The sequence below is a fragment of the Bubalus bubalis genome, chromosome 1 (assembly GCF_019923935.1).
Source record: "Bubalus bubalis isolate 160015118507 breed Murrah chromosome 1, NDDB_SH_1, whole genome shotgun sequence".
NCBI classification, from domain to species: Eukaryota; Metazoa; Chordata; class Mammalia; order Artiodactyla; family Bovidae; genus Bubalus; species Bubalus bubalis.
The window spans coordinates 155,219,700-155,245,085 of NC_059157.1; the positions used below are offsets into that span (position 1 = coordinate 155,219,700).

The 25,386-nt window shown below is 42.4% G+C and overlaps 1 protein-coding gene and 1 non-coding gene across 5 annotated transcripts in view; both read left to right on the plus strand.

Annotated features, from left to right (window-relative positions):
• Positions 1-25,386, plus strand: part of VEPH1 (ventricular zone expressed PH domain containing 1) — a 287,956-nt gene that overhangs the window by 128,072 nt on the left and 134,498 nt on the right. For all 4 annotated transcript variants that reach the window (XM_025289274.3, XM_025289293.3, XM_025289289.3 and 1 more), the window contains exon 7: positions 9,964-10,184. In XM_025289274.3, the coding sequence (XP_025145059.3) occupies positions 9,964-10,184 (221 nt within the window). The remainder of the gene's footprint in view (positions 1-9,963; positions 10,185-25,386) is intronic.
• On the plus strand, positions 15,020-15,126 carry LOC112587531. Its single transcript, XR_003112063.2, has one exon. It is a non-coding gene; the product is annotated as a U6 spliceosomal RNA (small nuclear RNA).

Below are 25,386 nucleotides of genomic sequence, written 5' to 3' on the forward strand. Positions count from 1 at the left end.
TGAGTTTGGTAATAGCACATCAAACTAAAGCCAGTTTCAATAATAAGAATATTTATTATCTCATTTAAGAAGTCTGCAAGACTTGATGGGTCCAGGATCCCTCCAAAAGTTCCACAAGGTCATCAGGAACCCTTGATGATAAGGCTCTTTCTCTCCACCTCCTTGGGATATTAACATGGCCCTGTAATCATGTCCCCTTTTGCTTGCCAAATGGCTGCCACAGATCTGGGCAGCATATGTTGTAGACCCAGCAACATCTGGTTAAAGAAAAGGCATGTGTCCCTCCATGTGTCTATTCTTATTTGGGGAAGAAAACCTTTTCCATCAATCTCCCATCTTAGAAAATTTCATCTCAAGTCCAAATGCCCAGGATAAAGTCATATACCCGCCCCCTAGTTACAAAGGAGGATGATGTATTTAGTGCCACGTTTTTCTCATCTTTGTTCTCTTTGTTGGTAATTTCATGTCTAAAATGTCCCAAGTTTGGTGCTGAAGTGCTCTCTGGTGCTCCCAAATATGAGATGGCTGTGAGGCACCTCATGGATAAAATTACATAGATTGCATTTGGCCATGAATTATAGCGCTCTTCAGTTCAGTTCAGTTCAGTTCAGTCACTCAGTCGTGTCCGACTCTTTGCAACCCCATGAATCGCAGCACGCCAGGCCTCCCTGTCCATCACCAACTCCTGGAATTCACTCAGACTCATGTCCATCGAGTCAGTGATGCCATCCAGCCATCTCATCCTCTGTCGTCCCCTTCTCCTCCTGCCCCCAATCCCTCCCAGCATCAGAGTCTTTTCCAATGAGTCAACTCTTCGCATGAGGTGGCCAAAGTACTGGAGTTTCAGCTTTAGCATCATTCCTTCCAAAGAACTCCCAGGGCTGATCTCCTTCAGAATGGACTGGTTGGATCTCCTTGCAGTCCAAGGGAGTCTCAAGAGTCTTCTCCAACACCACAGTTCAAAAGCATCAATTCTTCAGCGCTCAGCCTTCTTCACAGTCCAACTCTCACATCCATACATGACCATAGGAAAAACCATAGCCTTGACTAGACAGGCCTTTGTTGGCAAAGTAATGTCTCTGCTTTTGAAAATGCTATCTAGGTTGGTCATAACTGTTCTTCCAAGGAGTAAGCGTCTTTTAATTTCATGGCTGCAGTCACCATCTGCAGTGATTTGGGAGCTCCCAAAAATAAAGTCTGATACTGTTTCCCCATCTATTTCCCATGAAGTAATGGGACCGGATGCCATGATCTGCGTTTTCTGAATGTTGAACTTTAAGCCAACTTTTTCACTCTCCACTTTCACTTTCATCAAGAGGCTTTTTAGTTCCTCTTCACTTTCTGCCATAAGGGTGGTGTCATCTGCATATCTGAGGTTATTGATATTTCTCCCAGCAATCTTGATTCCAGCTTGTGCTTCTTCCAGCCCAGCATTTCTCATGATGTACTCTGCATATAAGTTAAATAAGCAGGGTGACAATATAAAGCCTTGACGTACTCCTTTTCCTATTTGGAACTAGTCTGTTGTTCCATGTTCAGTTCTAACTGTTGCTTCCTGACCTGCATACAGATTTCTCAAGAGGCAGGTCAGGTGGTCTGGTATTGCCATCTCTTTCAGAATTTTCCACAGTTTATTGTGATCCACACAGTCAAAGGCTTTGGCATAGTCAACAAAGCAGAAATAGATGTTTTTCTGGAACTCTCTTGCTTTTTCCATGATCCAGCGGATGTTGGCAATTTGATCTCTGGTTCCTCTGCCTTTTCTAAAACCAGCTTGAACTTCAGGAAGTTCATGGTTCATGTATTGCTGAAGCCTGGCTTGGAGAATTTTGAGCATTACTTTACTAGCATGTGAGATGAGTGCTTGGCTGAGCTCAATTTTAATAAATTAATGATCTCTATCACTTATGACATCTTTAAATAGAAACACACATTAAAAAAAAGGTTATGTATTGATTAGTTGATGAAAATATGTGGCTGGAGGCTTTTGGGAACCTACTCCTGTATTTCCTTTAGAAGCAGTGCTTCCATGTTTGCTAATCCAGTGTCTGACGTGACTTCGTAGAACACAGCTACTATGAATAGTAATAGTTGACTCTGTGTGCACAAACACACACATTCACGCAACACACACACACACACACACATACACACACCCAGACAGTGATATAGCATCACATTCACCAGCAGCATGACGCTGTCTAGCAGAGTTCTCCGAACTGAAATAATTTCACACTTTCTCACTCCAGAGTGGGGTGCCCAAATGTCCCAGTTTGCCCTTGATTGAAGGGTTTCCCAGGATGAGGGACCTTCAGTGTTGAAACAAGGAAAATCCCAGGACCAATCAGAAAGAGTTGACTCCCCTACTCCAGAGTTTCTTGAAGCCAGGGAACTGAGGTTGAGGGGGAGTGTCCATCCTCACCCTTCAACTCTTGCTCTGAAGCTAGTAGCTGCACCATCTTTAAGAAGGAGACTCATGGAATGAATGTAAACGCAAGCAGTTAAACACTGCTGTCCCCACTCAGGCTTCTGAGGGTTCCTAAGCAAAAGCTGGATTTTCCCTGGCAAAGCTTCACTGAGAAAGCATTAACAGTAAGCTCATTTGATTTACATTCCAAATGCACCTTGCAAGTGTCTCTTTGGTGTGTGGAAACGTCTAAAAGATGAATTATGAAGAAATACAATATATGGCACAGTAAAAAAAAAAGAATAACAGGTGTCCAGGAATTAAAATATTTTCATTCAGGCTGCAAAATATATTATTTTCTTTAATTCGCTTGTAAATTGATAAAGGATAGAGAGAAAAATGTAGATTTCGGGACCAAATCCATATTTCCTATATCAGCAAATTCTCAAATTTTCACAGATTTGGAACTATGTCGACTAGTGATTCTCAACCCTGGTATTATATTAGAATTATCTGGGAGGATTTAAAAATTCCTATGCCTGGATGCCACACATTACAATGAAATTAAATAGAAATGGAGTGGGGGAGAGGAATTATTGGGCACTTAAATTGTTCTAACAGCTTCCCAGGTGATTCTAATAACATACAGCCAGGGTTGAGACCCTCTCACAGGGAGGGTGATGCTGAGAAAGGGTCTTGGAAAGTTTCGGCAACGAATGCTATAATCAGCTGGTGATGCCTGCTGTGGGTGGGAGAGGGAGAAAGGTGGTAGCTCACAAGGCTGCACTAAGCCATCTTTTTCAGCCTAGCCAAAGCGGGAATATTCAAGCTCTGAATCTTGATCAAATGATTAGCACTCTTACCAGTATCTTCATCCTGTTACCATTTTGCAATGTTGTCATGAGGGTTAGGTGAGGAAGCAGATGCCAAGTGGCATCTGGCACATAGTGGATGCTTAATAGAGGGAAGCTATCATCAACATAACCAGGCTCCCATGTTTTCATTTTTGGCCACATTCTGACTTACATTCTATTATCCTAACAAAAGGACTTCCCAGGTGGCTCAGTGTAAAGAATCTGCCTGCCAATCCAGGAGAGGCAGGAGATACAAGTTCGAACCCTGGGTCCAGAAGATCCCCTGGAGGAGGAAATGGCAACCCACTCCAGTATTCTTGCCTTGAGAATCTCATGGACAGAGGAGCCTGGCGGGCTACAGTCCATAGGGTTGTTAAGAGTCAGACATAACTGAGTGACTGAGCACATATGCATGCAGCCTAACAAAGAGTAACAGAAGAGTTTTTATGAGATAGCAGTAACAGTATTTTACAAACAAAATGAATAATACAAAAAATGAATGGTATGGCCAAGGCAATTTTGCAAGCATATAATCTAGTTCAGGGGTCAGCAAATCACTGCCTGTGAGCCAGATCCAGCCACACCTACTCGTTTACTTATTGTCTGTAGCTGTTTTCCCATAACGGATACCACATGGCCCATAAAGCCAAAAATATTTGCTATCTGGTTCTTTACAGAAAGTTTGCTGACCCTTGATTCTAGTTCATCAATTCTCAGTCCAGTCCATGGACCTCTGAAACCCCTTCTGGGGATCTTAGAGGTCAAAGCTATTTTCACACTAACACACATCATTGACCTTTTCACCGGGTTGACATTTGTACTGAAAGGATAGAAGCAACGTTGGGTAAAGCTGCCGGTGCTCTCTTCATTGTTTTCTTTACCACTACATGTTGTAGGGAAGAAACCAAACAAACAAAAAGCCAGTTTCACTTAGCTCAGGTTGACTACTGGTATTTTGAGCCAGATTAACTGTTGGTTTCGAGGGGGCTGTGGGTTGTTTAGCAGCATCTCCAGCCTTTGCCCAGTAGACACTACCAACTCATCCCCTCCCATCCCCCATTGTAACAGTCAAAAACCTCTCCAGACATTTTTTGAAATTTCTTTTATTTAACTAAATGATGGTAAATGTCAATAGATACAACTCAGATAAACAAAAAATCTTTGGTATCTTCTGTAATTTTTAAAACAGTAAAAAGTTCCCAAGACCAAAAAGTTTAAGACTTGCTGTTCCATTCTGTATTTATAGGGTATTTATGATATTTATACTGCTAAATCAATATAAAGTGAAAAGGATCACATGTATAAGATATAGGAAAAAGAAGAGGGGAGTTTAGGGTTTGGGGTGGGAGGGGTGGAGGCGTAGCCAGTGAAGACACAGCTTTAGAGACCCAGGCGGCAGTGTGACCTGAACTGATTAGTCCTTCATCTGTGCCTCAGTTTCCCTCTTATAAAATGGAAGTGATTGCAGTACTTACCTCACAGTGTTGTTGGGAGGATTACATGAATAAATACCTAAGAAGCATATAGAATAGGTTTGGTGCTTAGATTAAGTGCTCTCTGTGGGTCAGCTATTATTGTTTTAATATTAAATGATCAGTTTATGTCAGAAGGGATGAGGTCAGGCCTGCCATTAAAGCACACAGGTGCTGTCGACCCTGTCCCTATGGCAGGATGACTGAAAGCATAAAAAATGCAGTCACTGGCCCCCGGAGACGAAATATCGTGGTGCCAAGAAAGAAATCAGAATCCCCTAGCCCACTTCTTACCCTAACCTCACACTTTCTAATCCAAAGTCACATCTGTTACCCCTGTGAGGTACGTGGACATGCTCCAAGGTTTCAGAACAAACGACGTGAGGTTGGCTTGGTTTCATGTGTGAGTTCCAGAGCAGTTATAACTTTTCTTGTTCCCGCACTGTGATTAATTTTCCCTTCAGCTCAGTTTGGCTGCCAGAAAGTCATCCAGAATTGTGTTGATTTCGGCCATCCTCACCTTTAGGAAGACATGTGCTTTCAAAAAAGGTCTCTTAATGAAACCGTAAGGACACCTCTTAGATAAGCAAGTGAAATGTTTGTAGACTGACTTTTAAAACGTTGCTGAAGAAGAATCTGAAGCTGAAGCAGAGGACGTTACCTGAAATTTGAAATTGCACTCTCTGTTGTAAAGCGTCACATCTCCTATGCCCCAGTTCTTATCTCTCCTGACCTCCCTGGGTCAATCAAGATATGTTTTACTGTAATTGTTTTCTGTGGCTATTGAGAATGTTGCATTAAGATCCTAAAGCCTGTTGAATTCACACGTCATATTCTCTGTGAGATCTGACCTGACTCTACTGTTTGACATTAACTCCCCTCCCTGGGTCTCCCCGTTCTGTTCTTTTTCCCTTTGAGGCACATTTCTGCATCCAACACACGCTGTATTTTACACATGTATTTTGTTTATTATCTGCCTCATTATTGTGGCAAAATTTTTACTGTTTTTTCTTCAGTGCTGTATTCCTAGTTTCTAAAACAGTGTCTGGTACATGGTATGGACCCTGACATCCAGCTTTTGCCTTTAAATGAGGAAGGGAAAACATCCCTGTGATGAATCACACACTGTGAATTCACATACAGAATCCTTGCGTGAATGAAAGCATCTATTTCATGCTTTCATTGAAAAAAATATTAGACTCAAAAAGAGTACTTAAGTTTCCCTTCTGTTACCTAGCAATTTCATGAGCCAAAGTATAAAATAGGCTATCAGGAACTTGTCCCAATGGTATTTATTTTTCATTCATCTAATATTGTTATCCTTCAGTGAATAAATCTCTCTTCAGTTAGCTATCCAGCTCACAGAAGTGTGTCTCAGTCCCACAGAGCACTGTGCCCTAGGGCTTCCCTGGTGGCTCAAACACTAAAGAATCTGCCTGCAGGACTTCCTGGTGGTCCAGTGAATAAGGCTGTGCACTCCCAATGCAGGGTTTGATCCCTGATCAGGGAACTAGATCACACATGCCGCAACTAAGACCCAGAGCAGCAAAATAAATAAATATTAAAAAAAAAAAAAAAAAAGAATCTGCCTTCAGTGCAGGAGAACTGGGTTCAATCCCTGGGTTGGGAAGATCCCCTGGAGAAGGGAATGGCAACCCACTCCAGTATTCTTGCCTGTGAAATCCATAGACAGAGCAGCCTGGTGAGCCACAGTCTGTGGGGTTACAGAGTCAGACATGACTGATCGACCAACAGAGGTTCTTAACAAACAGTTATTAAGGAGTTGATTGGCAAGTACCTCTACCCCAAGAGATGTGTTCCAATGCAATTATACATGGAATCTTTGAAAACCAAGTTAAGTACTAAAAATTAGGGATATTCACTACTGAAATCTGTTCTGTACTAAGTATTTCTTGTAAAGCACAGAATGCCTTTGCAAATACATACTTTATTTGTAAAGTCATATCTTGGCATTTAGAGCTTCCCTGGTGGCCCAGACAGTAAAGAATCTGCCTGAAATGCAGGAGACCTGGGTTCAATCCCTGGATCAGGAAGATCCCCTGGAGAAGGGAATGTCTATCCACTCCAGTATTCTTGACTGGAGAATTCCACGGACAGAGGAGCCTGGTTGGCTACAGTCCATGGGGTCGCAAAGAGTCAAACACAACTGAGTGACTAACACGCACACATACATGTCTTGGAATACAAGGTTTACTTAAATCAGTGAATTGAGACATACACAGAGTATAGATGCTACAGGCTCAGTTCTGTGCCAGGTTGATTGATGTATGAGAAGTAGCACCTTTAGGAGACTTGAGTGGTACACTTAACCGTTAGGAAATTATACATGGAAGGGGGGATTGCGGGTCTCCTTAAAGGCAGAGACTGCTTCTCATTCACCTTTGCCGCCTAGTGTCTGCATGCATGCTCAGTTGCTTCAGTCATGTCCGGCTGTTTGCGACCACAGGGACTGTAGCCTGCTAGGCTCCTCTGTCCATGGAATTCTCCAGGCAAGAATACTGGAGTGGGTTGTTGCCATGCCTTCCTCCAGGCAATCTTCCTGACCCAGGAATTGAACCTGCATCTCTTAGATCTCGTGCATTGGCAGGTGAGTTCTTTACCACTCGCATGACCTAGGGTAATGCTGCTGCTGCTGCTGCTGCTGCTAAGTCACTTCAGTCATGTCTGACTCTGTGTGACCCCATAGACAGCAGTCCACCAGGCTCCCCTGTCCCTGGGATTCTCCAGAACACTGGAGTGGGCTGCCATTTCCTTCTCCAATGCATGCATGCATGCAAAGTCGCTTCAGTCATGTCCTAGGGTAATGGTAAAAATTAAATCTGTGCCTGTTAACAGAGCACAAGGCTTGGACAGACTCAAGTCTAGCACAGGCATATTATAGACTTGCAGTACTGATCTGGTGATGAAAAAAAAATCATGAGTAAACAAAAATATCAAATGAAACCAAGTATTACAGTGAAAGTGAAAGTCGCTCAGTCATGTCCAACTCTTTGCAACCTCATGTACTATACAGCCCATGGCATTCTCTAGGCCAGAATACTGAAGTGGGTAGCCTTTCCCTTCTCCAGGGGGTCTCCCCAACCCAGGGATTGAACCCAAATCTCCCGAATTGCAGGCGGATTCTTTACCAACTGAGCTATCAGGGAAGCCCATCAAGATTTTTAAAAAAGAATTTGTAATACAAAGAAAATTCACACAGAAGAGGTCACTAGGGATGGCTTCATGAAGGAGACAGGAGTTACATCTTGAAAGAAATGAAGGCTCAAAATGCTGTAACAAAGGAGACAGGGAAACTCCTACCTGGAAGAGTTAATTTAGACTTGTACACCTATCACTTAAAAGGATTTTGAGCATCAATCTCTGCCATATATTTGTTTATAATTATACATATATTCTATTATACTACCATTATAAAAATTTTTAAATATATAAGAGATGGGATGGGGAGAGAGATGGGAGGGAGGTTCAAGAGGGAGGGGACATATGTATACCTATGGCTGATTCATGTTGCTGTTTGACAGAAAACAGCAAAATTCTATAAAGCAATTATCCTTCAATTAAAAAATAAATTAATTTTTTTAAGTAAAAAATAAAGATTTTAAAAGAGCAGTTAAAGATGAAATAAGCATATTTTAAATTATTAATGGTATATCATTATTTATGTTGGCCACAAATCTACATTTCAAATAACCTTCTAGATAATTTTGAATTTTTATGGCTCTCTTCCAGTCATGTTGGATTCAAACTTGTCAGCCCATAATATGCCTGATGAGTTCTCCTAGGTATAGGAGACCTGTCAGCTAAGCCATTTTCTTATTCATTCATACCTAAGTTATTCATATTATCTTTCATTATCAGTTTCTTTGAAGGAATCTATTTAAGTCAATTGTGAGAGTTAACTTGACTAAAGCTAACTAATAGAATCTACTCGTTCAACCAGGCACATAAATCTGTAACATGCTGCCAGATGCTTAAAGTGAATAGATGAGTGAAGATACCCTGTGGAGAAGAGGTAGTATGGTGCCTGCCATCATCCGACAGGTGGATGGCTGGAGGGTGCCGCTGATCAGGCCTCCCGTGTCCGTGTGGAGTTAGTGAGTCACTGGCATGGAACCTTGGCCCCAGGAAGAACTATAGTCTAGAAGGGTAGATGTGTGAGGTCAGATCATTAGCGGTGGTTGAGAGCTTTGGACATGGCAAGATAGGCTCATGAGACTACATATTCTTAAGAAGGGAGTAACAGGAAAATTTTAAAAAATTGTCCTGGGAATCAGGAAAGAAATTAAAACCTCAAAGAAGCCAATTCAGAGGCATCATGAATGAAACATTGTTAGCTTCAGCTAGCTCTGTAAGTATACTCCCCATAAAGCTGTCATCTGCAGGTCATGGGACTCTGACTTTCTTTTAAAATACAGGCCTTAGTTCTTCATTATTCTCCACTCCCTTCTACCCCCTGCCAGCTTTATTAAGGTATGATTAACAAGTAAAGTTATAAGATATTTAAGGTGTACAGCATGATGATTTGATATACATATATGTATATCAAAGGATTCCTCTCATCAATTTAACTAACCCATCCATTATCCAATGTATTTTAGCAAATTTCAGTTCCATGATACTGTGTTAGCAACTGTGGTCACCATGTTATGCATTAGCCTCTCAAACCCCTGTTCATCTTATAACTGAAAGTTTGTACCCCTTACTAACTTTTACTTATTTCCCCCACCCTCTAGCCATTGGCAACCACTTTTCTGGTCTCTGTTTCTATGAGTTGACTTTTTTTTTTTAAGATTCTATATATATGAGATATCAGTAAGTAATTGTGTTTTCTCTGACTTGTTTCACTTGGCATAATGCCCTCCAGATTTATCTATGTTGTCACAGATGGTGGGAGTTCCTTCTTTTTTGTGGCTGAATAACTTTTCATTCCATGCATGTATGCCATATTGTCTTTACCCATTCATCTGTCAGTGGACACTTAGGTTGCTTCTATGTCTTGGCTGTTGCAAGTGATGCTTCTGCAAACATGGCTGTGCAGGTATCTCTTTGAGATAATGATTTTGTTTCCTTTGAATAGATTCCCAGAAATGGGATTAATGGATCATAGGGTAGTTCTGTTTTTGGAGAAACAGCCATATTGTTTTCATTAGTGGCCGCACCCGTTTTCATCCCTACCAGCAATTGTATGCATTCTCCATTGTTCTTGCAGGAGAGAGCCAGGAGCTGCCTGCCATTCCTGGTGAGTCAGCTGGCCAGCATGGAGCACTCATTTCATCATATTCTCCTGCTGGAGATCAAGAGCATCACGGACACCTTCTCCTCCATCCTGGGCCCACAGAGCAGAGACATCTTCCGCATGAGCAACAGCTTCACTGCCATTTCCAAGCTCCTTACCCGACAACTGGAAATCACCAAGGCCAGAAATGACAGGTGAGTAGGAATTCCTCGGGACCTCAGGATCTGCTGCAAACCCATGAAGGCATAGCACCAAAGGCTATGCTTTCTTTTGTAGGCATCAAAGTTTCCAAAGAAAGCCAAACTCACTATCTCAACATAGAGTAACTTCTGAATAAATTATGACATTTGCCAGAATTTTTCTAAATCTGTAAAAACCAGAATGTAACCAAAACAATTTTTTAAGTGCAGAAAATACAGTAAAGAAATAAGAATGTAGTACAAATAATAATGTTTATAGAATTTGTTTATTTATTCAACAAACATTTAAATCATTACTTACTCTATGCCAGAAATCCTGCCAACAGCTAGACATACAGAGAGATAAAACATATTCCTTTATCCAAAGAGCTCATTGTCCAGAGAGTAGGTAAATAATAAGTGGATAATTATAGAATAGTGGGAAGATTATGCCAATTATGATTGTGTCAGGGAGTTTGGGGAACACAGATTGGGGTACCTACTTCTGCATGGAATGGAGAGGAATGGGAAGCTGAAATCAGGAAATGCTTCCCAGAAGAGGTGACATTTGGAACCAAGTCTTGAAAGATTACCAGATTATACCAGGCTGGCTTTGGGGCAGTATGTGGAAGAGCACAGCACTTTCTGGAAACAGAAGTCATTCTGTCTGGCTAGCATCAATATTAGGTAATACTGATGAAATAATAGGCAAGGACCAGATGGTGCAGGATATGACAGACCTTCTTCAATTCAGTTCAGTTCAGTCACTCAGTCATGTCCTACTCTTTGTGACCCCATGAATCGCAGCATGCCAGGCCTCCCTGTCCATCACCAGCTCCCGGAGTTCACTCAGACTCACGTCCATCAAGTCAGTGATGCCATCCAGCCATCTCATCCTCTGTCGTCCCCTTCTCCTCTTGCCCCCAGTCCCTCCCAGCATCAGAGTCTTTTCCAATGAGTCAACTCTTCGCATGAGGTGGCCAAAGTACTGGAGTTTTAGCTTTAGCATCATTCCTTCCAAAGAAATCCCAGGGCTGATCTCCTTCAGAATGGACTGGTTGGATCTTCTTGCAGTCCAAGGGACTCTCAAGAGTCTTCTCCAACACCACAGTTCAAAAGCATCCATTCTTCGGTGCTCAGCTTTCTTCACAGGCCAACTCTCACATCCATACGTGACCACAGGAGAAACCATAGCCTTGACTAGACGAACCTTTGTTGGCAAAGTAATGTCTCTGCTTTTGAATATGCTATCTAGGTTGGTCATAACTTTCCTTCCAAGGAGTAAGCGTCTTTTAATTTCATGGCTGCAGTCACCATCTGCAGTGATTTTGGAGCCCCCAAAAATAAAGTCTGACACTGTTTCCACCGTTTCCCCATCTATTTCCCATGAAGTGATGGGACCGGATGCCATGATCTTCGTTTTCTGAATGTTGAGCTTTAAGCCAACTTTTTCACTTTCCACTTTCACTTTCATCAAGACCTTCTTAAGGAGTTTAAATTTTATCCTGGAGGCTGTGAGAAGTCATGGTAAGATTTTTATGTATTAGGATATGATCAGAATCCATGTTTCAGGAGGCTTACTCTGGCCCCAGTGCAGAGAACATCTCAGGCAGAGGCAGACTGGGGTCAGGTCAAATGAAGGAAGAATAGATAAATGTCCACAGGTATTGGCAATTTAAAAATTACTGATGATTGTAGTGAGTGATCTGCCAGTGGTATGGATGGGCATAAAATAGGATGCCTGGGGTTGAAGGGAGAGAGTGGATATGATAAATCTGGTCCTTTCAAGAAGTCTAGACCATGCAAGATTGAGGGGGGTGTTTTATTGTATTTGTCACATTTTGAATAGAGAGACACTTGGAAAGTTTTATGACCATAGAAGTCACAAAATACTTTCGAATTCATCATCTCATTTGATCCTCATGATCACTCTATAAGTTGAGAAGGGCAATTATCATTATTCCTATTTTATAGAGGAAGAAACAAAGGCTCAGAGACTGGTTAAATCTCTTCCCAAAGTTACACAGTAACTAAATGATAAAAGATGGACTAAAATTTCAGAAGGGGCAGGACACATTTAAGACTAGCATCAGATTTTGTGAGTTGGGGGGGTTAACAAATGATGCATATCATTTTCAGTCTGAAAGAGCATTCCAGAAACACAGAAGCCAACCTCACAAAATAGCGAAGATTTTGTCACAAGGATCCACTTTATGTCTAGCATGGCACAGAGCCTGAAGGTCCCAAGAGACACAGAACAAGACATAAGACATTCCTCAAAGCGTTCACAGTCAGTGCATGTGAGGCGTTAGTGGAAGTGGGTATAGCAGGCTGTGGCTCAAGAGAGACATACAGCCAGGGAAATGAAGAATGTTTACAAAGAAGATGAAATTTAAATTCATTCCATATTTGTTGAGTAGCTTCCATGAGCTAGGCATCTGCGTAGGTACCAGATCATGTTGCACAGGATGAATGAAAGTTCCCAAATAAGGGTTTAAAGGGCACTCCAAATACAAAGGACACTCCTCACGTGCAAAGATAAAAGAGCTTAAGAATGTGTGACCCAGACTGAGGAAAAGCAATTGGTTCAATGTGACCGGAGTGAATACATCAGTGGAGCGCAGGAGAGTAAACTGAAAAGTTAGGTCAGAGGCACATTCACAGAGAAGCAAGGAGTTTGTTCTGTAAGCAACCTGGTGACTTGGAAAGATTTTTACCCAGAGAATGAACACTGCTTCTAACACAGTAATTAGCAGATAGTGGGCATTCAATATTTCTTCACTAAAGGACTAGATGTGTGAGGAAGTGGCTGACATGGTGGAGCCCTGAATGGATTTAGCTGGCAAGAGAGAGGGTGACCAGGATGCTATTGTTGGAGCCTTAGCAGTCGGCTCCCTCCATGGTGAGACAGCTTGGAATTAGAATCAGTTACTGGTGAGAGGTGGGCTGAGGAGAAGGGGAGAAGAGTGAATGAAAATCCAGAGGTGTCTAGCTCGAGTGACCACATGCACATGGAAAAGCATGCTGGTAACCAAGAAGGGGGAGCCCATATGAAGCACCTCTTTGCTCATTCCACACAGAGAATATTTTCTGGCCAAGATGGTCATCTCAACAATAGCTGTTCATTCAAGGAAGACAGGTAGCAAGTGCCCTTTTCTCTCAACACCATACTTTTGATTTAGCATATTAAAATCTATTGTTCCCTGGTTTAACATCTAGTACAGATTTCTACAATACCGGGATTTCTAATTTTGCTGTTATTGACATTTGGTTAAGTCTTGGTTGTGGAGCTATCCCGTGCACTCTAGAAATACTTACCATTTCCCCGGCCTGTATGCACCAGGTGCTAGGGGCAACGCTCCCCCTCAGCTGTACTAAGAATGTCTCCAGACATTGCTAAACGTCCCCTTAGAGACAGAAATATCCCCCAATTGAAAACCACTGCTATCTACATATTCCACTTTAAAAACAGCATTTACACCTAGCAACAGCCTACACATGGCAACATCCAAGAAACCCAAAGCCAGCATCGTGAAGGGAGGATTTGTCATCTGTGTGCAAGCAGAGTCACTGTTAGCTCATTTTCATGGTGTGCTTTCAGAATTCAGTTTAGAGCTTCTACAGCTGGGGGTTGGGGGAGCCACTTTATATTCTCTGCACAGCTAGCCTGCTCGTTTCTTCCAATGGTGACTGGCGTGTGCATCAGATGTAAAAGCTCAGACATGTATTCTGGCCAACAGTCTGTCCATTCTTTCTTGCCTCTACACATGCAAAGTTACAAGAGGCCAATTGACTCTCTGTGAGATTATATGTGTGAAAAGGGTTTGTATAAAGGAAAAACTTGTTATACAGGGTGTTACATTAAGGCATTCCAACAGGAAAAATGGTTCTTAATAAAGTAGGCCCAATCCAATTAGCAATAGACAACTTCCTCATGAAAAGAAGAATTTAAGAGATATGTAGATAGGAGGGAAAAAAAGGGGGTCTCACTATCCAAATATGGGTCTGCATTAGAAAAATTCATTTCTCCTCCCTTTATTATTTTTCTAGGGACAAAAAGAGAAAAAAATGTTAAAAGATAAAAGGTCACCATGCTCTTCAAATACTGCCACCACCATCACCACCTCAGCCTCTCCCTCAATTCAGAATACTTCATCCATTTCAACCCTCTCCATCAGTCTCCTTCTAATCGATTATAAGTATTCAGTGGGAACCTCAAAAAGACTGGTGTGGACTGCCCCCTTTTTGTATTAGCTGCTCATCCTCTCTGGGATGGTTGCTAAGGCTTCTCTCCCAACATCTCTTCTCTGAATAGCCTTCATTGTGACCATTTAGCTTCAGTAATTTTAATCTGTGCCCCACAAAGCAGAGAGATCCACACTTTTGTCTGAAGCATCTAGCAAAGTCTGACCCTTACAACTGAAGGGGAAATGACTAAGGGAAGAGAGAGCTTGAAAGAAAATTAAAGATGGTTAAAATTCAAAACAGATGTCATCTAATTTACAAATCTGACACATAGCCCAGCAGGCCAGATTTTAGACTTCAGGCCAAGATTATAAGACTATCAAAAGAAAAACAATTAGCATCCTAGAGAGACTAAAAAACTGGAGGAGACAGGAGCCTCCTTTGTGCCAAATGACTGAATTAACTGGGTGAGTTTTATTTGATACACCAGGTAAGCACACTTGCACTTTTCTTATTCCTATATTTCAGGATGAATGTTTTTATCTAAATAATAAACCAACAGGGCTAAATAACAGGATAGCCAAGCAAAACATTTAGATTTTGAAGTTAATTCTGGAGAAGTAAAAGAAAAATAACAGCAATTGTGGATTAAAAAAGACAGGGTGGTGCTCGCTTCAGCAGCACATATACTAAAGTTGGAACCATACAGAGAAGATTAGTATGGCCCCTGCTCAAGGATGATATGCAAATTTGTGAAGCACTCCATATTTTTCTCATGGTTACTAAAGGGGAAGCAGGGAGGGATAAATTGGGAGTTTGAGATTTACATATACATACTGCTACATATAAAAATAGGGCTTCCCAGGTGGCGCTAGTGGGAAAGAACTTGCCTGCCAATCCAGGAGACGTAAGAGACATGGGTTCGATCTCTTGGCTGGAAAGATACCCTGGAAACAGGCATGGCAACCCACTCTAGTGTTCTTGCCTGGAGAATCCCATGGACAGAGGAGCCTGGCAGGCTACAGTCCATGGGGTTGCAAAGAGTCAGACATAAATGAAGTGACTTAGCACATAGTAAGAACCTGCTGTGTAGCACAGAGAACTCTACTCAATACTCTATATTGACCTATATGGGAAAAGAAACTATAAGAGTGGAGTTATATATATATATATAAAACTGATTCACTTTACCGTATACCTGAAACTAACACAACATTGTAAATCAACCGTACTCCAAGAAGAATTAATTTTAAAGATTTTAAAAAATAAAAAAGAGAGGGTGTCAAGATAGGAAAAAAGGTCTGTACCTTTCAAAACTGTATGAGCCCTAAGTAGCCTGCTGGGTAGCCACTAACCATTGAACTGTTTGCTTGCTAAGACCCAGGAGAAGCTGGAGAAAGAGAGGGTGGCTCCTGGCAACTGTGTGCTGGCTGAGCAGTCAGCGATCCTTGGACTAGAAGATGCCTTTGCTAAGTGCATGTGGTGCCAGGGAGGCTGCTCTGATCAGACACCATCAGAACCAGGGACAGTTTGTCACAGGTGGTCTTAGTAGGAGGTTAGACTCAGGCCCCAACCAGGGATAGAAGCTTTGAGGGCTAGAAATTGTGTGGGGAGGTAAATAGGAGAAATGAGAAAAGGTAGGGAAAAAGGAGGGTCAGGAGGAAGGCACAAGGGGGAAGCAGAGGGAAAGGACAAAGGACATCTGACTCAGCCCTAAGCCCCGGGCATGGGCTCACTATTCCCTCACACCCACCTTTCCAACAGGCCAAAGTCATGGGGGAGAAAGTTACGTTTAAGAAGTTTTAACTCAAAGCATTAACCTCTGGCTTGGTTGAATGGGTGGTATGTTCTTTGGTTGTTTTGATGGTGATGGTGAGAGTAGTGGTGAAACTGTGTTTATTTTTTGTTTTTAAGAATCAGGTGGCAGGTGAAGTGAAAGGCAAAGTATAGCAAAGGTGCCTGCCAGGCTCCTCTGTCCATGGATTTCTCCAGATAAGAATACTAGAGTGGATACCCATTTCCTTCTCCAGGGGATCTTCCCAACCCAGAGATTGAATGCAGGTGTCCTAAATTGTAGGCAGATTGCTTACTCTCTGAGCCACTGCAGAAGCCCAAAGGTAAAATCAGGTAGGTGTAAAAACGTGGTCCAATGGAGAAAGGAATGGCAAACCTCTTCAGTATTCTTGCCTTGAGAACCCCATGAACAGTATGAAAAGGCAAAAGATAGGACACTGAAAGATGAACTTCCCAGGTCAATAGGTGCTCAATATTCTATTGGAGAAGAGTGGAGAATAGCTTCAGAAAGAATGAAGAGGCTGAACCAAAGCAAAAACAATGCCCAGTTGTGGATGTGACTATGATGGAAATAAAGTCTGATCCTATAAAGAACAATATTGCGTAAGAACCTGAAATGTTAGGTCCATGAATCAAGGTAAATTGAAAGTGGTCAAACAGGAGATGGCAAGTGTGAACATTGACATTTTAGTAATCAGTGAACTAAAATAGATCTGAATGGACAGATTTAATTCAGATGACCACTATATCTATGACTGTGGGCAAGAATCCCTTAGAAGAAATGGAATAGGCCTCATAGTCAACAAGAGTCCAAAATGCAGTATTTGGGTGCAGTCTGAAAAAACAGAATGACCTCTGTTCATTTCCAAGGCAAACCATTCAATATCACAGTAACACAAGTCTATGCCCCAACCACCTATGCCAAAGAAGCTGAGGTGGAATGGTTCTATGAAGAACTACAAGACCTTCTAGAACTAGCAACACACAAAGATGTCCTTTCCATCACAGGGGACTGGAATGCAAAAGTAGGAAGTCAAGAGATACCTGGAGTAACAGGCAAGTTTGGCCTTGGAGCACAAAATGAAGCAAGTCAAAGGCTAACAGAATTTTGCCAAAAGAAGACACTGGTCATAGCAAACACCTTCTTCCAATAACACAAGAGATGACTCTACACATGGAAATCACCAGATGATCAATACCAAAATCAGGTTGATTATATTATTTACAGCTGAAGATGGAGACGCTCTACACAGTCAGCAAAATCAGGACCAGGAGCTGACTGTGGTTCAGATAGTGAACTTCTTATTGTAAAATTCAGACATAAATTGAAGAAAGTAGGGAAAGCAACCAGACCATTCAGGTATGACCTAAATCAAATCCCTTGTGATTATACAGTGAATGTGATAAATAGATTCAAGGGATTAGACCTAATAGACAACCAATACAGTATACTAACACATATATATGGAATTTAGAAAGATGGTAATGATAACCCTGTATGCGAGACAGCAAAAGAGACACAGATGTATAGAACAGTCTTTTGGACTCTGTGGGAGAGGGCAAGGGTGGGATGATTTGGGAGAATGGTATTGAAACATGTAAATTATCATATGTGAAACGAATCACCAGTCCAGGTTCAGTACATGATACAGGGTGCTCGGGGCTGGTGCACTGGGATGACCCAGAGGGATGGGATAGGGAGAGAGGTGGGAGGGGGGTTCAGGATGGGGAACACAGGTACACCCATGGCGGATTTATGTCAATGCATGGCAAAGCCAATACAATATTGTAAAGTGAAAAATAAATAAATAAAATAATAATAATAATAAAAGACCTGATAGAGTGCCTGAAGAACTATGGACAGAGGTTCGTAACATTGTACAGGAGGCGGTGATCAAAACTATCCCCAAGAAGAAGAAATGCAAAAAAGGCAAAATGGTTGTCTGAGGAGGCCTTACAAATAGCTGAGAAAAGAAGAGAAGTGAAAGGTAAAAGAGAAAATAAAAGATATACCCATCTGAATGCAGAGTTCCGAAGAACAGCAAGAAGAGATAAGAAAGCCTTCCTCAGCGACCAATGCAAAGAAATAGAGGAAAACAATAGAATGGGAAAAACTAGAGATCTCTTCACAGAGAAGGCAATTGGCACCCCACTCCAGTACTCTTGCCTGGAAAATCCCATGGATGGAGGAGCCTGGTAGGCTGCAGTCCATGGGATCGCTAAGAGTTGGACATGACTTAGCGACTTCACTTTCACTTTTCACTTTCATGCATTGGAGAAGGAAATGGCAACCCACTCCAGTGTTCTTGCCTGGAGAATCCCAGGGATGGCGGAGCCTGGTGGGCTGCCGTCTACGGGATCACACAGAGTCGGACACGACTGAAGTGACTTAGCAGCAGTAGCAGCAGAGATCTCTTCAAGAAAATTAGAGATACCAAGGGAGTATTTTATGCAAAGATGGGCACAATAAAGGGCAGAAATGGTATGGACCTAACAGAAGCAGAAGGTATTAAAAAGAGGTGGCAAGAATACACAGAAGAACTATCCAAAAAACATATTAATGACCCAGACAACCACAACAGTGTGATCACTCACCTAGAGCCAGACATATGGGAGTCCAAAGTCAAGTGGGCCTTAGGAAGCATCACTACGAACAAAGCTAGTAGAGGTGATGGAATTCCAGCTGAGCTATTTCAAATCCTGAAAGATGATGCTGTGAAAGTGTTGCACTCAATATGCCAGCAAATTTGGAAAACTCAGCAGTGACCACAGGACTGGAAAAGGTCAGTTTTCATTCCAATTCCAAAGAAAGGCAATGCCAAAGAATGTTCAAACTACCACACATTTGTACTCATCTCACACACTAGCAGAGTGATGCTCAAAATTCTCCAAGCTAGGCTTCAATAGTACGTGAACTGAGAACTTCCAGATGTTCAAGCTGGATTTCGTAAAGGCAGAGGAACCAGAGATTAAGTTACCAACATCTGTTGGATCATAGAAAAAGAGAATTCCAGAAAAACATCTACTTTTGTTTCATTGACTACGCTAAAGCCTTTGACCGTGTACTGCTACTGCTAAGTCGCTTCAGTCATGTCCGACTCTGTGCGACCCCATAGACGGCAGCCCACCAGGCTCCCCTGTCCCTGGGATTCTCCAGGCAAGGACACTGGAGTGGGTTGCTATTTCCTTCACCAATGCATGAAAGTGAAAAGTGAAAGTGAAGTCGCTCAGTCGTGTCCAACTCCTAGTGACTGCATGGACTGCAGCCTATCAGGCTCCTCCATCCATGGGATTTTCCAGGCAAGAGTACTGGAGTGGGGTGCCAATGTGGATCACAACCAACTGTGGAAAATTCTTCAAGAGATGGGAATACCAGACCACCTGACCTGCCTCCTGAGAAATCTATGTACAGTTCAAGAAGCAACATTTAGAACCGGACATACAACAATGGACTGGTTCCAAATTGGGAAAGGAGTACATTAAGGCTGTATATCATCACCCTGCTTATTTAACTTACATGCAGAGTACATCATGCGAAATGCAGGGCTGGATGAAACACAAGCTGGAATCAAGATTTCCAGGAGAATTATCAATAACCTCAGATATGCAGATGACACCACCCTTATGGCAGAAAGCAAAGAACTAAAGAACCTCTTGATGAAAGTGAAAAAGGAGAGTGACAAAGTTGGCTTAAAATTCAACATTCAAAAAACGAAGACCATGGCATCTGGTCCCATCACTTCATAGCAAATAGGTGAGAAAACAATGGAAACAGTGACAGACTTTATATTCTTGGGCTCCAAAATCACTGCAGATGGTGACTGCAGCCATGAAATTAAACAACACTTACTCCTTGGAAGAAAAACTATGACAAACCTCAGTTCAGTTCAGTTCAGTCGCTCAGTCGTGTCCGACTCTTTGCAACCCCATGAATCGCAGCATGCCAGGCCTCCCTGTCCATCACCATCTCCTGGAGTTCACTCAAACCCATGACAAACCTAGACAACATATTAAAAAGCAGAGACATAACCTTGCTGACAAAGATCTATATAGTCAAAGCTATGGTTTTTCCAGTTGTCATATATGGATGTGAGAGTTGGACCATAAAGAAAGTTAAGTGCTGAAGAACTTACGCTTTTGAACTGTGGTGTTGGAGAAGACTCTTGAGAATCCCTTGGACAGCAAGGAAACCAAACCAGTCGATCCTAAAGGAAATCAATCCTGAATATTCTTTGGAAGGACAACCTAGACAGCATATTAAAAAGCAGAGACATTACTTTGCCAACGAAGTTCCGTCTAGTCAAGGCTATGGTTTTTCCAATGGTCATGTATGGATGTGAGAGTTGGACTATAAAGAAAGCTGAGTGACAAAGAATTGATGCTTTTGAACTGTGGTGTTGGAGAAGACTCTTGAGAGTCCCTTGGACTGCAAGGAGATCCAACCAGTCCATCCTAAAGGAGATCAGTCCTGGGTGTTCATTGGAAGGACTGATGCTGAAGCTGAAACTCCAATACTTTGGCCACCTGATGCAAAGAGCTGACTCATTTGAAAAGACCCTGATGCTGGGAAAGATTGAGGGCAGGAGGAGAAGGGGACAACCGAGGATGAGATGGTTGGATGGCATCACTGACTCAATGGACATGGGTTTGGGTGGACTCCAGGGGTTGGTGATGGACAGGGAAGCCTGGCGTGCTGTGGTTCATGGGGTCGCAAAGAGTTGGACACAACTGAGCGACTGAACTGAACTGAACTGATGATGAAGCTCCAATATTTTGGCTGCCTGATGCGAAGAGCTAACTCATTAGAAAAGACCCTGATGCTGGGAAAGATTTCAGGCAGAAGGAGAAAGGGTGGAAGAGGATGAGACGATTAGATGGCGTCACTGACTCAATGGACATGAGTGTGAGCAAAGTCCAGGAGTTGGTGATAAATGAGAAAGCCTGGCGTGCTTCAGCCCATGGGGTCACAAAGAATCAGACATGACTGAGCATCTGAACTGAACTGAAATTTGATTTCAGGATAGAGGTATCCCTCACTTTACAAACGTTGACTTTACACTTCTTTACTTTGAGGAAAGATCTACGTTATTACAGTCATCTTGATTCTAGGATCCAGGACACCAAAAGCCCTCAAGTCCCTCTTATAAAATGGGGTAGTTCTGTTGGCCCCTTATAGACTAGTTGCAGATTGTTAATTTCAATTAATTGCAGATGGAAATTCAAACTTCATTCTATATTGGTTGAACCTGAGAATGTGGAAAGGGGGTTATGGAACTCCAATTTGATTTGTTTTCACTAACAAAAAGAAACCTGAAGAGAATTTTTGCTTTTATTTTAAAAAAGTAATTGCTTCTTTGCCCTATACCCATTTCAATTTAGACAAGTTTTCATAAGAACACTCTTCTTTCAGGTAGCAGGGGAAACCTGAAAATGGAAAGCAGTGACACAGTGCGGGGAAAGACATGAAGCAGCAGTATGTGGGGGAGGACGGAGGGAAGAGAGAATTAAGGAGATTATGTTCACAAGAGAATGACTCCAGGATATCTGCCCTCCTTGGAGTCACCCCAGAGTTTTGGTTTATCCTAAATTTCATGCACGGAACATCAAAGAAATGGATGACAGAGGAGAACAGGGAATTTGAGTCAATGTATGTCTGGAATGTATAGCAAAGCAATATGGCCTGCAGAGACACTTTTCCAACTGTGAGACCCTTTGCAACCTGTTATTCCAGAGTTTCCATCTTAACATCTGTGAGTCTCATCAGAACCCAACTCTAGTGTGATCCACTATCCCTGAAAGCCCAGCTCAGGGGTAGTTCAGGAGCGGTGGCTCTTTACCAAGTCCACAGCTGAAACTGCAGAGAGCAGGACGCCAGGTTCTTCTCTCCAAGTTTGCAGAGAAGCCTGCATTTCCAAGTCTGATCAAGCTTTTACCAGCTCCTCCCATGTGATAGGTTCAGTGCTGGGAGATTTCACTGTTATATTGTTATATCCTCACAAGAACAAAGTTTTTAAATATGTATTAGGGTTACAAAGGCTTCATACTAAAGGGTATTGGAGGAAACCTTGTGGATGGGCAACAAAGAAAAATTCTCTACCCAATCCCTACTCATCTCTAGATTTCGTGGTAGTTCTTGGAGGGGCAGTTGTGTAAATGCCCAGCCATTATCTCATAGAGTTTTCTTTCATTTCTTCCTTTGTCTAACTCACTGTATGTCAAATTTTAGTTTGGACAAGGTTTACAGTGTTCACAGTACTTCATTAATAAAGGAATTGTAAAGGAATATCAACGGTGACTTGCCTGCTGCTACTGCTGCTGCTAAGTCGCTTCAGTTGTGTCCAACTCTGTGTGACCCCATAGACGGCAGCCCACCAGGCTCCCCTGTCCCTGGGATTCTCCAGGCAAGAACACTGGAGTGGGTTGCCATTTCCTTCTCCAATGCATGAAAGTGGAAAGTGAAAGGGAAGTTGCTCAGTCATGTCTGACTCTTAGCGACCCCATGGACTGCAGCCCACCAGGCTCCTCCGTCCATTGGATTTTCTAGGCAAGAGTACTGGAGTGGGGTGCCATTGCCTTCTCCGGGTGACCTGCCTGTTCCTCTCCAAAATGATACCCTACTAACCATCTAGAATGCCTTCTTTGTGCCTCTCTTCCACCAAAGGCTGCTTTTCTCCAGGACTCCAGTTTAATACCCATTACCCAGAAAGTCTTCCCTGCCTACCCATGCCCATAGTTACCTTCTCTCTTTTGGCTTATGACAACTCGCGTTGCCTCTCAATTCCTTCACATGTGCAGTCCTGCCCTGAAGTGCTTGGTGTCTTTCCGTGTGCACTTCCAGTCTCCCTCAAACTTAAGAAAGCTAATAATCAGAGCCTATGCCCTATGTAAGGAGAACAGTCTTTTTTTTAAAAAAATTATTCTTCACAAGCATTAGTTTAATGATTTCATAGTGTCCCATTGTATAAATGTATAAGTAATTTACAGAACTAGTCACATTTTGTTGTAAATTTAACCAATGTCCTTTTTTTTTCTTTTTTAAATTATCAAAGTATGATGGCAAATTTACGGTAGACTTGGAAAATATAGAACAAAGTTACATATAGTTCCCCTATATATTACAATTATGTTTTCAAGTAGATAAATTAAGATTTTTGGAAAATAGAATCTTAAAAGTGCCTATAAAAACTCCCACTTTTTTAGGCAAGCCATGTTTATACAAAGAGAAATTGATTTTTTCAGAGTGACTGTTGGCTTGAAAAATGTACATAAGGAGGTTCAGGACCATAATTAAAAACATGTGATGTTCTGGTCAGTGTTGCCCCCTGCTTAGGAAAAGCTGAATGCAATTTCACCCCACCAAGGGGACTAGAGTTTTCATAAAAAACATGTAGATGTTTTCAGTCTCAGGAGGTCTATGGTGGTCACTTGTATAAAAAGAAAATTGGAACAACCTTTGTGGCAGTAGCTGTGGTTCTTGTTATTCCTCCATGCATAGGGAAGGAAGGACCTTGGTTTTTTGCCTCTCTTCTTACTGAAGAAGTTAAATTTGACATGTGGGACCATTTATGTTCCATCTGCTGTTCATTTACTTCCACCATTTGTCCTTCCTTAAAGCAGCATTTATGATGATGTGAAGGTCTGTAAAGGTATTTCAGGAATTCGTTTATCAGCAAGAGAGGTAGGTGGGAGACAGCATTATCAGTTCTGGAGCCAATGAAGCAGGCCCAGGGAGCGTGAGGCCCCAGGGGGCCGGCTCTGCCAGTATGGACAAAGATGGAGGTGGGGGTGGGGTGGGGAGAGGGGAGAGACCCAGGTGGAGACCCTGCCAGGAGTGTGAGCAATGCAATTACACTTTCACCAGGGGGGCCAGGCCCCTTTCCTGTAACAAAGAAGTGTTCAAAACACAAGACACACAAAAGAGAAGATTGCTTTTCATCAAGCTCCTTCGGCTTGGCTTCCTCTTTCAAACAAGACAGGGAATAGCAAAGATTTAGCCTGTATTGTGGAAGGAGTGGTACGAGGAGCTATACCCTGCACAGCTCTTGTGGGAAGGGTAACAGCTAAGGGTAAAAGTTCTACTTGACCCTGATGACCCAACTATTTGCTATTTTTGTTCCCCCCAAACTCCCCATTCCTTTGTTCCTTTTTGGTATCTATCATGATTGAACTCTGCAGTCACTACCACGCGTGTGTGCTAAGCCTCTTCAGTCGTGTCCAACTCTTTGTGACCCTATGGACAACAGCCCACGAGGCTCCTCTGTGTATATGATTCTCCAGGCAGGAACTCTGGAGTGGGTAGACAGCAAATATATCCATTTCTTCTTAAAGTTGCTCAGTCATGTCCGACTCTTTGCAACCCCATTGACTATACAGTCCATGGAATTCTCCTGGCCAGAATACTGGAGTGGGTAGCCTTTGTCTTCTCCAGGGGATCTTCCCAACCCAGGGATCAAACCCAGGTTTCCCGCATTGCAAGCAGATTCTTTACCAGCTGAGCCACAAGGGAAGCCCAAGAATACTGGAGTGGGTAGCCTATCCCTTCTCCAGCGAATCTTCCCAACCCAGGAATCAAACCAGGGTCTCCTGCACTGCAAGCGGATTCTTTGGCAACCCACTCCAGTATTCTTGCCTGGAGAATCCCATGGACAGAGGAGCCTGGTAGGCTATAGTACTTGGAGTCGAGTTAGACATGACTGAGTGACTAACAGTCTTTACCAACTGAACCATCAGGGAAGCCCATTTTGTTAAAGGGAACACCAACATTTACTTTTCAGTTACCTGTAAAGGGTTGCTCAGCAATTATATGTCAGCTCTGTCTGGTGTGTTCCCACAGGATGTTACTCAGAGATATTAGCATACAATAATTCTTATTGATTACAATGTTATCACCAATCCCCAAACGTGTTACTTCTTTCTAGGGCAGAGTCAGAGGCAACCTGTAGGAAACTTCTACTGAGAGGCAATGGGAGAGGGTGTGAAGTGGGTGAGCTCTGGAGGTAGACACTTGTGTTTAATGCTGGGCTTACTAGTTGTTCAGTAAACTACTTGACATTTCTGTTCCTTAGCTCCTCTATCTGTGAAATGGAGATGGCAGAGGGTCTGCTTAATAGTAAAATGGGCAGACAGGATAAGGGGATGTACCAAAAGGATAATTAACCATGGCCCTGCTCTTCCAGTATCAAATGATGGTGAATGACAATGTCTTACCTTTTCCCTCTGCAGGCCCAGTGCTTGCAGA